Source organism: Mesitornis unicolor, unplaced genomic scaffold (genome assembly GCF_000695765.1).
Source record: "Mesitornis unicolor isolate BGI_N332 unplaced genomic scaffold, ASM69576v1 scaffold3656, whole genome shotgun sequence".
Lineage (NCBI taxonomy): Eukaryota > Metazoa > Chordata > Aves > Mesitornithiformes > Mesitornithidae > Mesitornis > Mesitornis unicolor.
Genome location: NW_010191520.1, coordinates 52,064 through 67,491, shown reverse-complemented (window position 1 = coordinate 67,491; position 15,428 = coordinate 52,064). Strand labels below are relative to the sequence as shown.

Here is a 15,428-nt window from a genome sequence, read left to right as displayed (position 1 = left end):
AGTCTTTAGAGTCAACCATGACACTGAACATATTAAAGTGCCACCTGCTCGACTCCATCTTTCAATAATGCTCCATATCTTCAGCACTGACTTCAGACTGTTAAGTTATTAATGTTTACTGCTATATATGACTACAAGGATCAATTGTTCATATGTGCTTAGATGAAGAAAGTTCCCCAGCGATAGAAATGGCTGATGCTCTTATTTTATTTATTTCTGGGCTTACAACTTTTACCTGACGTCGTATTTTTGTTGTTTTTACTGCACCTCAAATTAAAGGGGAGAGGACTTTTGTGAAAATGTTTTTTTTTCATTTTAAAGTAATTCTTTTTCCACCTCTCTCTTCCAAAATGAGGAAATATATCTAGTTCAAGATTCCTTAAAATATTTTTATTTTATATCTCACATAAAATAGCAAGCTAAGCCAGGGGCCTCTGTAAGGCCCTTATTTAATTCTGGAACAACCACCCTACACTTTCCTCCCTTTCTATTTCAACAGAACATATATTGACCTGTTAAATACAAAGATGATACAAGGAACTTAGTCATACAGCATTGAACACTGGCTGTGTAAAAGCAGTGAGTGACAGCACAAAAATCTAATAAATGGCATAGTATGCATTTTATTTTACCTAAGGTTAGTTATGTGGACAGCATATTATTTAAAATACATGTATTTTGAAACAGAAGAGACCTATTTTTTTCAAAAATGAGCATATTGAAGTAATTAAGTTACTTTAATTACATTTAAAATTTAATTTCCCTTATTAAATTTAAAATATTAAATACCACTGCATTGCTACTTACTTAACGGTGACTTTACTAAAAGTAGGTCTGTCACTAGCATACAATATTTTAAAAGACTGATATAGTACCATTAAACATCTACTAAAGAGCAACACACACTTTTTCCGCAGTGCAGTGACAGGTGCTGCTCTGAAACCAAGATTGTAGCTTGCAAATATCACAGAGCACTTGACAGCCCACTAGCACCTTTTACATTAAAGCATTAGTTTTACCACATCACAGTACATAAGGCATAGTAAACCAACCAGTACAAAAATTAATTCTTTAAACAAAAATGAAATATTTCAGAATGTACTACCAGTGCACAACAGCTGGTATATTTATGTAGAATTCACAAGCAGTAACTACTCCAACATAGTTCAGCATCAGAACAAAACAAAACAAAATAAAAGCTCATCTTTGTTGGGTTTGACTTGTATTCATAAAGTAACAGAAATAATACAATAACATATTATAAGTTCAAAATCTCAGAACTGACTCCTTAACTTGGCTCCTTGTAGAGTTCCTGCTTTAGGTTTTTACATTGCTCTAAGTGCCACTTCATGTGGAACTTAAAAACGAACCTCCAGCTAGTTTGTATTCACAACGAAAGGAAAGGTATTTGTCAAGTAAATTGGCAGGACCGATCCAGCTTCTCCAGAGGACAAGTGCGGGTCAACAAAATCACCCGGCTGACCAAGAGGCTGGGTAAGCAAGACACCTTATGAAGAAAAGGAGGTGGGGAAAAGAACAGGAACTTCTACCATAAGTGTAGCCCTTCAACATACTACTGCCACAGGGGATCTGTCTGTAGGTGCACATACACCTCCTTAGGTGACAATGTTTTTTAAAAAGCAGCACCCAGAGCTGTGCATTTGTCCTGCTGCCTCTCCTTGTGCTGTGCACAGGCAGTAAATGACCCTTAGATCTCTCACGTGTTTAAACAGCAGTAACCAAGGATTCCTCTTCCCCCCATTTCTACACACATTCTGGTAACGTAACCCCTAGGGCCAACAGTACTGAAAGAATTTTGTTGTTACAGTTCAATAATGACAACAGAATTGCTCCAGCTGCTAATTTAAAGAAAGCATTAAAGCGTTTGATAAAGGTTGGCAGGCTGTTCAATATTGCCCTCTTGTAAAGATCTCTGATTGGAATAAGTCCAAAGCAGATGGAAGGAGTGACCTGTGCTCTAAAACTTGATGAGTGTGGCATAAGCAGCCAATGTTCTTTAAAAAAAACCACAAAACCGAGCCTCTATGTGCTCCATGTCTGAGATGGAGAACTTGACCTTTTGAACAACCAGCGTCAGGAAGAAAATATTAAGGGTGATAGTTGGAAAAGATCCAAGATTCCAGAAGAAACTCCAAAATTAAAAAAAAGAAACCAAGTCCCTCATGGCTCATCCCGTCATATCTGCTCCTTCCAAAGGATTAGTAGAGTGATGAAGTCAACTCCAAAAAAATTTCCATTCAGCCACAGTAATAAACTACTTAGAATAAAGAGGCTGAGAAAAGTAATTTCCTCATGGAGTTGACTCTGCTTCTGAGAATGCAGCACCTCAGTCCGAGGCTTCTCAGCCTCAGTCCTGGCTTGCTCCTCCCACCCCAAAATGCCAGAGATCCAAGCAGATACAGAAATGCATGTCTTGTTACCTCAGCGGAGATGTTACAACAGTTACTAAAGATGCCCAGTGTTCTGAAAAACCTGAATGCTGAAGCCAGGCTGGTGAAATCTGGGCTCCACTCAACCATTTCTTGTTTGCAAGGTGTACAGCTGTGTGAATAAGTGTCCTGTAAGCTCAGAATGAGTGGATCAGAAGAAAAGTAGCTGAGCCTGATGGAGACAATTCTGCCTTCCTGGGTCTGTAAAGATTTCTGACAAAGATTTCAAAAAGGGCACAGAACTTTCAAAAAACAGAACACAATCTCTCCCAAGCCAGTAATTACAACAGGAAATGCTTCCCTGTACCATACTATTGCTCTTTTTGAAAGAAATATCACATTATAATGTGCTATCACATAGCATGGTCTTTCCAACCTTCATTATTCTATGATTCCATGACAGTTGGACTTGATGATCTTAGAGGTCTTTTCCAACCTTCACGATTCTATAGAGGATGTATATGGGTCAGGGAAGAGCAGTGGTCAGGTTCAACTTGGTCAAGTTATGCAAATGGACGCAGTGACTGTGGGCTGAAGTAACACTGAATATAAATTGGGAGGACGGAGCAAGACATCTTCGAAGTTTTTTACATGGTCTGATATGGCTTAAGACATTTCTATCAAACTTGCAGTTTGGCTGAATGGGTAGCAAGGTAAGGAAAGAGGCAGATACTAAGACAACTGATGCAGTGAACATGATGATTACTTGAACATAAAGCATGATTTTTTTCCGTTTCAGGCAATTACTGCCCAGTAATTCATTACTATTAATTACTTACTGCATGGATGATTAACAGACATTAACAAACTTTACAGTGGGAACAAATGAAGGTTTTGGGCTCTCTGCCTTTGTGGCTTTTGTCAATTAGGATTTTTATTTTACTGCTTTGATGATTGACACTGAAACTATCAGTGAAAACAAAAGCATGTAACATTTTCCAGAACCCTTCAGCAACATCTTTGCACCCTACAGGAGGCATAAGCCTGCTTGGGATCTGCTTAAGGATTTTGTTTATGTCCAGGATGCCCTCAGTGACAGGTCACACAGCACCCAGGACATGAAAGACCTGGGTATGACTCTTCCCAACAAGCTGCCATTGCCACAGTCAGTCTCTGTAATGCAGAATGGGAGACCCTGGAAAATACTGGAACTATGATCTTACAGTACACATGCAGCCTGGTAAATAAAATTCCTTTGAATTAAATTGGTTTTGTCCCCAGTCTTGTGTCCTGGAGTTGGATGTCAGGACAGCAAATAGCACACAGAAGCCTGAGCTACACCCTTGCAGAATATACAGTAAGAGACACTACCTAGAGACAATGGCTTACTGGTTTAGGCAAAGCAGAATGTGTATCAGGTATTGAAGCAACAGCAGCTGGTTAGCCCATCACAATTTTTACCTGTGTTGGGTTGGTGTTCTCCACAGAGAAATCTCCTGAGATTTTCTTCTGAGACTGTGAATGGCATCAAGGCATCTGGCCTTTTATAGAAAGCATCAGAAAGAGCACCCAAGTGGATGACAGCAATGACAACTGCTAGTCTCTAAATGATAGCAATAAGGTATGATAACTTGACTCCAAGCAATCAGACAAGGGAGTTAGCAACCCTCTCCTTGGAGCAAGCACCTTTTTTGTCATTAGCAGTGTAACCAGTGCCTTCTACAATGACATTCCTTAGGGGAAGGTAGTATGCACGTTTTCCAAGAAGTGGAGTTTCTTCTCTTTTCTCATTCTTCTGCTTAGAACTGAGTTAATCTTCCAATACAATGAGTGAAGCAGATAGCAGAGGTTGAAGGGAAAACGAGTGATGGCATTCTGAGGGATTCACATACGTCAAGACCTGCCACATGTGTGTCTATGGATTCCACTGCAGAAAGAGTAGCAATATGCCTCTCACACATTTAGTAACCTGTGATTTTTTCCAGAAACCCAAAAGTCATTGACTAGGTCTGTTGACAGGAATAATTAATTTGATGCAGGACTTGAGCACTTTCAGCCCAAAGATCTTGAGTTTATGACAACAGTTTATACACAGTTTCATTTGCAGTTTGGGACCACACAAAACTTTCTTGCTTTCTTTACTCTTGGAACATACAAAATTAGAAGAGTGACAGAAGAAATCAGAAAGACTGGAGTGAGGCTCACTGTTATGATGTCTCATATGGGAATGTAAAGCATATTTGTAATTTCCTCAGAGACTGCTGCTCAAAGCAAGATTTCAGATGCATGTACACCTATAATAGACTCGGTAGAGTCATTTACTCTAACAAATTGTGCACTAATTCTTGTGGGAATGGAATCTCCTAATCTTGCTGTTGAGTCATACTTACAGGCTGCGACAAACTCTAGCAACTTGTAAATTCCACAGAGTAATGGTGCACAAACTATGTGCAGATTATTGAAATTTATTTAGATAACATTCTCTGGCCTTACCTACTAAAATACCCAAAAGAAGATGACTGGTTTACTGTCATAAAGAGGAAAGAGTGTTCTTAGTAGAATCAATTATTTAAAACATAATTGCCTGCCATTTAATTAACTAACAACTGCACCTATTCAGTCTCCTACCATGAAAAAAACAAACTTCTGTTTGCTTTGTATGTCACTTGGCAGAAAAACAGGAGAAATTTCTCAGCCACTCTAGACTCTGGGGGACTACACTTTGTGGGACTACTACAGATAGTAACCAAGATGATCACAACTTGGGTGGAGAAAGATTACACAGAGAGGCAAACTGTAGCTTCAAAGCTGCCTATATCCTGAAAGGAGAAAATAAACTGTTCAAACTTAACAGTTTTGTTTAACATAAGACTGCCTATTTCTGTTATGTTAACATAGTATACATAAAACTCTATGAAGTATTAATCATGCCTTTATTGCCTTACAAAATGGTCCTGCATAAAAGATAAGAAAAGACACATCTATTTTTACTACATCACTCACATCATTAGTAGAGATTTTGCTGAAGGAAACATCTAGTGGGCTTAAAGGCTTGATTGATTTCCTATACATCGCAAATTCTGACCGATATTCTGGTACTCTGTGTCAAAAGACTGTATTCATCTTATTTATCCCTGAATAAATCCATACCAAAACTTTTGATTATATTTTCAATTTTTTGTGATCAAAATTACTCATCTTGCTTTCAGTCTCCAGAGAAAAATACAGTCTCATAGGATGGCTAACAAATTAATCAACAGCACAGTAAGAGTAGCACTAACCTGGTATTTCAACATAGAGAAGTCTGTGCTTAGTTTTCCTATATAAGCACTGTTGAGCACTTTATGACAGCCACAGACTGACACAACCACCTTTTTGCACAGGGCAGGAAATGTATACTTACTCTTTGAGAGACTCTTCTAAACGCCGGACTCGTCGAAATGCTTCATCTCTCTCTTCATTGGCTAACCTAAGCCTTGCCATGACAGCCTCGTCACGTTCCCGTTGAGCAGAATAAACTTCTTCCACCAGAGCTGCAAAAGTAACCAGCGTGTTTAACAAACACATTTGACAGGGAAAGACACTATTAGATGCACTTCATGGGCCTTTGCCAGCACCTCCTAAAATCAACATTTCTCCACTGACCTCAGATTACTACAGATAAGGTCTATATTAGTCTTCAGACACAACACTAAATCACTTCTGATTGCTAAAATGAATACTTTAAGGAATGGAAACAAGCTAGGTGTTTTCAAATTCACCCCTGCATAATCAAACAAGGCAAGGAAGTGATTTGCTTTGCATTCTGAATACTTGCTTAAGGGAGAAGTAATTCTTAGAGCTCAGAATCACGTGAGACACTAATAGGTTTCTTCTAGGATATAGAATTAAAAGTAATGATCTATTAAAACTACTACTACCACACTGCTTCCAATTAGGGTGGTACACCGATATTAAATATTAAAAATTCTAATATTTTCATATTCTGTCTCTGGTATCACAAGAGTGGCACAGCTGGCATCTCTCCTTCTCTGCCAAGCCTTCACTTTATTGTGTAATATACTGTTATATTATCTGTTACGGCATACATGGACCTTGGAGCATTAGGTGCCAATAAACTAAGATTTACTGTCTATCCTTGGGAGCAAACTAACACCTTCAAGTCATTCCTCATCCCGAGCTTACGTTTTCTTCCTGCCTCTCCCCTGTCAATATGTCTAACACCATCTCTGGCACACCGCCAGAATCCTTACCTCGACCCTGCCTCCACTAAAATCTTTATTCATATTTTCATCATTTCGCTCTCCAATACTGCAAATCTCTCCTCACAGTCATCATAAAACCCTGCAGTTGAAATGTCTAGGGACTTTCAGGATGCCATAGTAAGACTGTTGTCACTGCAAGACAGAGGACTGTATTCTCTCTGATTGCCACAGGCACCTGCAAAAACTCAACTGAGGTCTGTAGTTTCCAGAATTCTCCATGCTCCTCTTTCCGTTTGCCAAGCTAGTGTTTAGCCACAGTTTTCTAACACCATACTACACTAGCTTTCAAATTTTGGCATTTATTTCTCAAGGACATTCATATTAAGCCATTGCTGCTGGGCTTCCTTACCTCCTTCAGAACTCTCTGCTCCTCTCTGAACTACCACTTAAGTCATTAAGTTAAGGTCTCAATTAAAGGCTTCCTCTCTCTTCACTTTAGCCCAGAGCTTTGGCTTCTCCAGTCTTACCTCAGTTGACAACTTCGGTGCCTTTATATGTTAGTTTACTCTTCAACTTCGTACATGGTTGTACAAAAACTTCATAGTGCGGTGTAACATAAACCACTTTATGGTTCTTCACAGATTGGAACAATAGGAACATAGTAGTACATTTTGGTAGCAGTTATATTGCTGGCACAAAATACACTTCATCAGTAGTGAAAAAAACCCAAGACTCCCCAGTCAACCGAAATACAAAAAGTGGTAAGTTTTCATACGGTTCACAAGCAGCTCAGATAACCCGGGATGAAAGATAAGTAAAAAGACGAACAGAAAAAGAGTCTGGAGAGATGAATTAGGAAGATGTTCAAGATAGGAAAGCAATCCTCTTGTCCTCAAGCTGGGGAGAAGAGTGTCACTGAGGAGTAAAAAAGCATTTTTTGCAGGTCTAGCAAAAGGTTGCATGACAACAACAGATGGGAGAAAAGAGGACAGGAAAGAACTAAACGTTCCTTCTGAAAGGGCAGAACCTCTTCTCATAGAAATCTGCAGAGGAGCTGAAAGCTCCTCTAGTCATCAGGTCAGAGCTGTTACAAGTTGCATCCCAACAATAAAAAAAACCCAAAAAACAAAACCACAAACAAACAAAAAAGAAGAAATTCAGCACCAGAAGCACAAATCTTGAAATGTACACTGAATTTCTCACTGATTTAATTATCCTCTATTTCAGTATTTACTTGTTCCACAAGAAAAGTGTGTATTTTCTTGGAGATCTATCTATTTTCCCCATTTGCAACAATAAAACTTTGCTTAATGTGGAATGGAAAAACTAAGGCATGAGTAAAGCAGCTGCAAAACTGCATGTGCACAGATTGCTAGTCAGGAATAAGCACTTGTAGAGGATGAGTCCAATATCTGCGAAGGGAGGTGGCTCAGCAAGAACAAGCTGAAATTGTACGAGTTGGGTTGTGCGTTTCAGCTCAGACTTCCACTGAGGTTGCTAAGATCTGTGCTGGCAGGGAAACCAGTGCCTCAGCATTGACTGGGTAAACTACAGTGCCTGGGTAAACTACAGTGCAACAGCTATGTCTCGGTTGGATCTGGAATACACAAGCAGTTTAATACTGTATGGTAATTATTACCTATCTGTACCTTAATATATTTGTTTACTATACTTTTTTCCAGTAAATTATGCCAGTTTATCTAGCATCACGCCAGAGACACTGCACAGAGAATCCTCTCCATAAAGCTGCAAGTGAAAACATAATGACAACAACTGCTGGAATGAATAGAAAGCTGTCTAAAGTAACTGAAGATTTGGCACTTGTTACTGTTCTGGGGTTAATTAGTTTCCAGATTAGTTAACTTCTTTCTGGTCTTTTTGACTGCGTTCCTTCTTCTGTCAGACCTTGTAACATCCCCACGTCAGCATGGAAAACTGCAATTTGCTGACTGCTACAATGGATCTTGAGCACACAAATACACTTAGAGGGACTATGTTTTGGCAAATCTAATTCCCTCTCTGGGTAACTGTAATCAATGGTAATAATGACTATACAGGCTTTTAAAAACCAGATTATTGCTTATTTATCCTTAAACCAAAGTAAAATATACATAACAGTATGAAAACATTCAGAAAAAGAGATTTTTTAAGTTACTTAAACATTCTGCTTATCTCAGATCTTACCATCCCTGATAGCAGCCCAGAGGCTAATTGCCTTGAACAGTGAACCCTTCCCCCACCAAAAGGTCCATTACAAAATACTCTCTTTTAACTATTGGCTACGGAAAACTGAGTTAAATTGAGTGATCCTTTCCTGCTATTTTTGTGTGCTTCTACTAAATTTAGGCATTCGAGTAAATATCCCAATGACCAGATCCACCAACTACATTTAAAAACAAAATTATAGTATTTCCATATCAATTACAAGCACTTGGCTTTCATTTCTATTTCTTAAAAGTAATCTTGGAAGTTATTTTTTTTTATATATTAAAACAAATTAGGAAGAGTGTAGAAAATCATGTAAGATACCTGCATGGCAATCTAAGTTTAAAAAAAAAATTAAAAAAAATGAAATAAGATACTTGAGTTGCAATGCAGCAGGAAACCAAAATATTTTGTGTTATATTTAGGAAAGTATATGAAGTATAAGCTGTCCAATGAAAAGTCTACGAGAGAAAGTGACATAAAAAAACCCTCCATATTAAAAAGAGAGAAGAATATCCAGATTATTATACTTATGCTTCTTAAGAATGCCAGGTGAAAATTAATTGAGAGTAATAAATCAGGTTCCTAAGTCCCATTTAAGATATGGCACACCCAGCAAAATGCTGGCCCCATACTGGCCACTGACTTGATGCCTGAGCCAATGAAGAAAGTGATCCAGCCACTCAGTCACCAGCTGCTCTGGTAGACACCACAACGTTTTTCTTGGAGACTTTCCAATGGTGCACCAACCAACCCTATCCTGTTTATCTTGAGACCTGACCAACAAGAAACACAAATTCTTGTAGAAGCTATGTCTCTAGCAAGAAAATGACACAGAAAAATGAAGCATGAATAGTCAAGTATTAAGCTAAAATGAATTGTGTTATTTACTAATTTATATAGATATAAGATTCAAGAGTTAAAGTATTTAAATCCCACAGTGCTAAATTAAGAAAAAAGAATTCTTCTCCAGCGCTTGCAAATATCGTAATATATACAAATATGACATTACTATTTAGTTGCATAAACTTTATTTGCTTTGGAATAATTTAATAACATCTTTCTCCTTGTAACTAAAACCCCTGCATGCTCTAGAAGACCTCTTTATTTTAGAAGAATCATTATGCTAAACTCATCAATTCTAAAACATTTTTAGTTTTTAGTAAAGAAAACAATTGTAAACAGAGAGCTTTTGTAAGGTAGATAGCTATTACAAAGTTCACTTAGAAAATCAATATAGCATTTTAGCTGGAATTTGCTCATTAAACACCCATAGCTCTAATGCAAATTATGATGGAATGAATAAAGCAAATACATATGCTTCTTTCTTTTTATTAAATGTAAAATCTACTGTTAATTGCATCTGGTATGTCATATAAACTTTTCTCCTTAACTATTAAATGGAAGCTTTTACAAAAGTCATTAGAGATTCTCTTTCTTTGACTTGTATAAATTTCAATATTTGTTCAGTAAAGGTTCACAGCAGTTAAATTACATTAACAAATATTATTAGCTACTATGTAAGCCAACTAAGTAAAATACTTATATTGCAGGTAAAACAAATCAATGGGTGTTTACAATAATATTTGGATATGTCCATTTTTAAACAAGCTTATCAAATATCATGTAATTCTTAGTCAAATGAGAGAGACTCAAAGTAGATTTTTTTCTTCCCAAATACTCAAATTTGTTTAGTAAGCTAATTGTTTTCTAATATGGGCAAAAGTAAATATGAAGAAGATGAACCATACCGAGTATGAGTTTACTGAGTCAAAGCAGTGTACATATTTTCTTAGTTGAACCTGATTCTTTTGGCAAATCTATCTTCTACACTTTTTAAACTACCTTTAAAATACAGCAGTAGTGAGAAGGTGTGTTGGAAATAATTTCAGTTTAAGCAGCGGTTCACAATTTTCCCAACAACAGAACTTTGGGGGAAGGGAGGGAAGCACAGTTCCCAGGAAAAAAGTCTGTTTGCTGATTTCCTAGAGGTCATCTGTGTAAATAAGAAAACTGAATAGGAGAGGCAAGAAAGAAGAAATTGTTCGGACTTAAAACATCTATGGGAGCAGTAATGAATTCACATCACTCATTAAAAAAATGTAAAAACCCAGAATACAGGCCAGACCTTATACGGAAAAGATGAGATCACTGTCCACCACTATCTCAGAGGATACAGTAAATACCGTAACACTGTAACAATTGGCTTTCAAGATAAGTCAGCTTTACAGAAATAATAACAATATCTTGAACTTTGCAAGGTGTTCGACATTAACAGATGTGATGAAATACTGCTTTTGGCCTTGGAGCATGTGAAAAAAACAAAAAACATGATCCAAGAAACAGTACAATTACAATTTTGCTAACTGTTTTTGTAATGAGCACTAGCTACAGTGACCCGTTACTTCCAAGAAAAAGACATGGTGAGAAAGTTTTTTCTGTTAATAACAATGTATTGCTGCAGAAGGTCAGGGGTTTGCAGTTTAAGATTTAGTATTCAAAATCAGCGGTTGCTGAACAATAAGTGACTTGGAATTTTCTTGGGCATCGATTCTGGTACATTCAAAGTCATTTTGCTAGTTACTCACACCATCACAGCAACAAGAAATACAAATGAGATTATATGTTTTTACAAAAAAAGGCTCTGAGCATCTTAAATATTCAAGAATTGACTGAAATAGCATTAATTAATGACACAAAAATATTTGATGCATGATTCAACGTCTGTTTCATACAGGTATATACCTCTAACATAGGAGTGAATGTTGAACTCATGAGAAAAAGGAAGCAAAGACAAATTTCCATTTTCTGCCTTCTGAAGATGTACATTATTCGGAATAAAAAGTAGAAACATGAAAGAACTTGCTTGGCCAAGTCATACTTAGAATCCAAGATTCCTGTAATGAGCTTCTTGTTTATCCTGCTCAGTTGTTTCCAAGAAAAAACTGTCAGCTGAAATTTATCCTCCAGAGAGGTTTAACGAAAGCTTTTAAGGGATTTTTATCGTGTTTTCACCTTGGATTTCCGAGTAGCAGTTACATGAATATGAGGAATTAAGGAAGTATACTGGGAAAAGAGGTGCAGTGACTTTTCATTTTCCTCAGTCCTCCCATTCCTATCCACCATTGCTGAGTCTCTGTCTGTCTAGTCACAGGGGCACTTGGAAACTATTCTTCCCATTTCTAGATGGGCCATTACTACTAAGTTTTATTTAACCATATTGATATATGCTTATTCTCCTTACAGAGATACAAACACATATGTATTTGTTATCCAGTCATTTTAGAAATCAAAATTCTCTGAGACTTCTTTCTACTAGATTTAATGACTGTGTTCACTATTCTTAAGAAGTCAACCTTATCATAGCCTAATAAACAAAAAAAAGATTTACTGCATTGCTCTGAAAGCCTTTAAAATGTGTCATTAATTGGTCTCTGCACATACATGTTACAAAATGCAGATAATCCCTGGAAATGTTCAAAGCCTAAGGCCCTTACACAGTTCTCATTCAGGTTAATAGCAAACTACCATGAGCTCCAGGGCCAACTGTTGACTTAAAAATAGTGCTGAATTGTTCTATTACGAAACACACAACTTAAGTTTCTAGCCCTTTTTTGAAAGATACCATTCATTTACTTTCAGTTATGATCTATAACTGAAAAATAAAAACAAAATAGTGATAAGATCACAGGAAAACTACTGAAGTCTTCACCAGTCTATACCAGGAATTATAGACTACAAGTCATTTACACCTAAACGTGACTTTATAGATAAAGCAATCTGAACAAACACTGATAGAACACAGTGACTTCTTTATTGCTTTGTGTTTGTTGTATGTACGTAGTGCATAGCATTCATCTGCTCCTACATTTCCAATACTATAAACAGAGTGTTCTTAATAAAAGACTAAAGTTGCTTCGTGGCAGCTCTGCATAGGGTTTCCTTTGTGTACTCAGATCCCAATTCAATTAAAAAAAAAAATAAAGTGGGAAAGAATAGGAGAGAGTATTATACACAGACCCCAAGGCAGTTCTTGTGAAAGCCAATCCCTGTACAATACTTAAGCCTCTGCTTCTAACACACTAAACACAGCTGACTTCAAAATTCAAACCATAATGTTATCGAACTTTTTTCAGTGAATAATTGCTGATGCCTGAATATTTACTTTAGAGAAAAAAATATAAATGTCTCATTAAAGTTTGGAAGTTATGATTTGACAGGCTAAAGAAAAGTTTTTGTAATACACCAAGAAGTAGAATATTTGCAGACCTTTTCATTCTTGAATACAACTCAGTTTCTTACGTTCATCTAGCATTATAGTGAGGAAGAGAGAAGGGCCAGACTAATCACAAAAATATGCAGAAGATACTGGCTTGCTTTTTACATACAAGCTCCACCCATAAATAGCTTAGTAATTTACATTTTAACCTATGCCAGCTCATTGTGTATTGCACTTCAAAGAGTTGCACGCAACTTTTTGACAATCAACAATTCTGATAATCTGAAGGTAAAATTACACTGTTTCAAATTAAGCTGTTAAAAATAAAGCCAAGATGTTCTCAGTCACAACACCCTCACCTTGGGGGATTTTTCCTGTCCTTTAGATGGGTCGTCTACCTTTCCATACAGAGGATTCAAATCCTACAGTTATTTTCAAAATTCTGTTATTTTCCAGGAAATATTTTGAAAAAAATATTAAAGAAATAGTCTTGCACAATGAAACATTAATAGGACAAACCCCCTAAAAACTATATAGACTATATATACAAATTAACTTCACACAGAAAACTGAGCTAGGGAAGTATACGCATTACCTACTTAAACTGTAAAATATCATTCATATTTAGATTTATAAACACAAGGGTTGGGAACTATTGAGTTGTTTTGGCTAAAGCCCAATATTGGCCTTATTTCAGTTTAATTGGAAGAGGATCTTGAATTCATCTTCTCCATGAGATATCAGGAACCTGGATTTCTGTCTGTACCAAAGGTTAATAAGAAATGTGTCTGCAAAAGTCAAACAGCATTAAATACCAAAAACTGATTATTATTCTGCAGGAGTTGTTCTGTCATTCATAATCTCTCCATGCTCCAGCCTTCCACAGCTAATCTTTAATGGATGACATGCAAGAAAGAAAAATAACATCTAAAATGGGACTTTAAAGTGAGCTTTGAAGAAATGGAAAATACTTCTGTGCTGGAAGTTATTGCCACCTAAAATTTATTACTGGCAAGATTACTTCTTTCCTCTTACTTTATGGGATATTAAATCAAACTAACTCTAAGCTAATAGCCACTTGGATATTTGTTTTCATTTTTGCTATTAAAACTATTGCATATGCATTCAGTAATTATTTTGCAAGTTAATATAGGAAACTTCAAACAACGTTCATGAACATTTCCATACCATATTCAAGAATTCCAAAATACCACAAATGTTAATTATCAACATTTTTTAAAAACAAGGGACTTTGAACAGGCCTTTCTCATTTCTGAAAAAGAGAGATATCAACACAAGTACATTGCCATAGTTTCCAAGAGTTGTATAACATACAACAGTATTACAAGCACCGCTTTCCCTTTGTTCCACACTGTGTTTCCTAGCACCTGCAGAATGCTAATACAGCTTTCAGGGATTAAAGGTTGTGTGCAACACCTAACAGACCTATGACTGGACTCAATGCACTTCTTCCAGCTGACTTGACTCTGATTTAAAAAAGCATTTTGTAATACTACTATTAGATATTATCAATAAAACCCCAAAAAACCTCAGAGAATAACCCTTGGTACAGAAATATTTAAGGAGAAATATTTTTATTATATTTTCCTTTTGAATTATTCTTTGTCCCAGTATATAGCACTGTGATAGCAACAAGAACATTCCAAGAGCTGAGGCTCTGACACCAACTGTGGTATATCTTGTTGCAGTAATGGTGGGAGTTACTGTGAGAAGATCAGGGCTTTGATATTTTTTCCAGTCTAGAGAGCCTACCACTATGCTCTACAATTCTCACAATCAGCTCTTTCCTCTAAAAGTTCCTATAAACCCTCTGTATAATTCTTTTGTTGGGCAAAAATGAAGTCACTTACTATGTCCATCCACAGTGAGAACTGTTCTCACTAATTCTTTTGAAGACTTACTCTTTTGCAATGCCTCCATCTTTATCTTCCAGTCTGTGCTCAGACGTGTGCTCCTTTGCCCTTTCTCCTCCCACAGAATGCACTCATTCCCTTTTCTGTTCAACACATGAAAGTCTGCAGTTCCACATTTCAAGATTTGTCTGCTCTTCACGACCTGTTCACATGTGGTGTTCCCTTTTTCCTTTACATTATTCTAGTCCCACTTGTTTCATGATGGGCTCTTCCCTTGATTTTTCTGATGTTGCCTCCACCTCTGTTCTCCTCTTCATGACAGGGAATGAAACTAATGGTACCTTCTGTCACTGGCTTAAAATGAGGGGAAACCCAACAGAAGAATAATGAAACAGCAGGAACCTGAGGCAACTATGACCACCAGAAACAATAGTCTCTAATGCTTAAAAGCCTGTAACCAAAACTGTGAATTCCCTAATTTTCCTTAGCCATAGCTACTTGACATAGAGACAGGGACCAAGGAAGTTCTAAAATT

General features: G+C 36.9%; 1 protein-coding gene across 1 annotated transcript in view; it reads right to left on the bottom strand.

Annotated features, from left to right (window-relative positions):
• MIPOL1 (mirror-image polydactyly 1) overlaps window positions 1–15,428 on the bottom strand; it is a 156,328-nt gene that overhangs the window by 117,484 nt on the left and 23,416 nt on the right. The window contains exon 6 of the mRNA XM_010186745.1: window positions 5,794–5,923. Coding sequence (XP_010185047.1) covers window positions 5,794–5,923 — 130 coding nt within the window. The remainder of the gene's footprint in view (window positions 1–5,793; window positions 5,924–15,428) is intronic.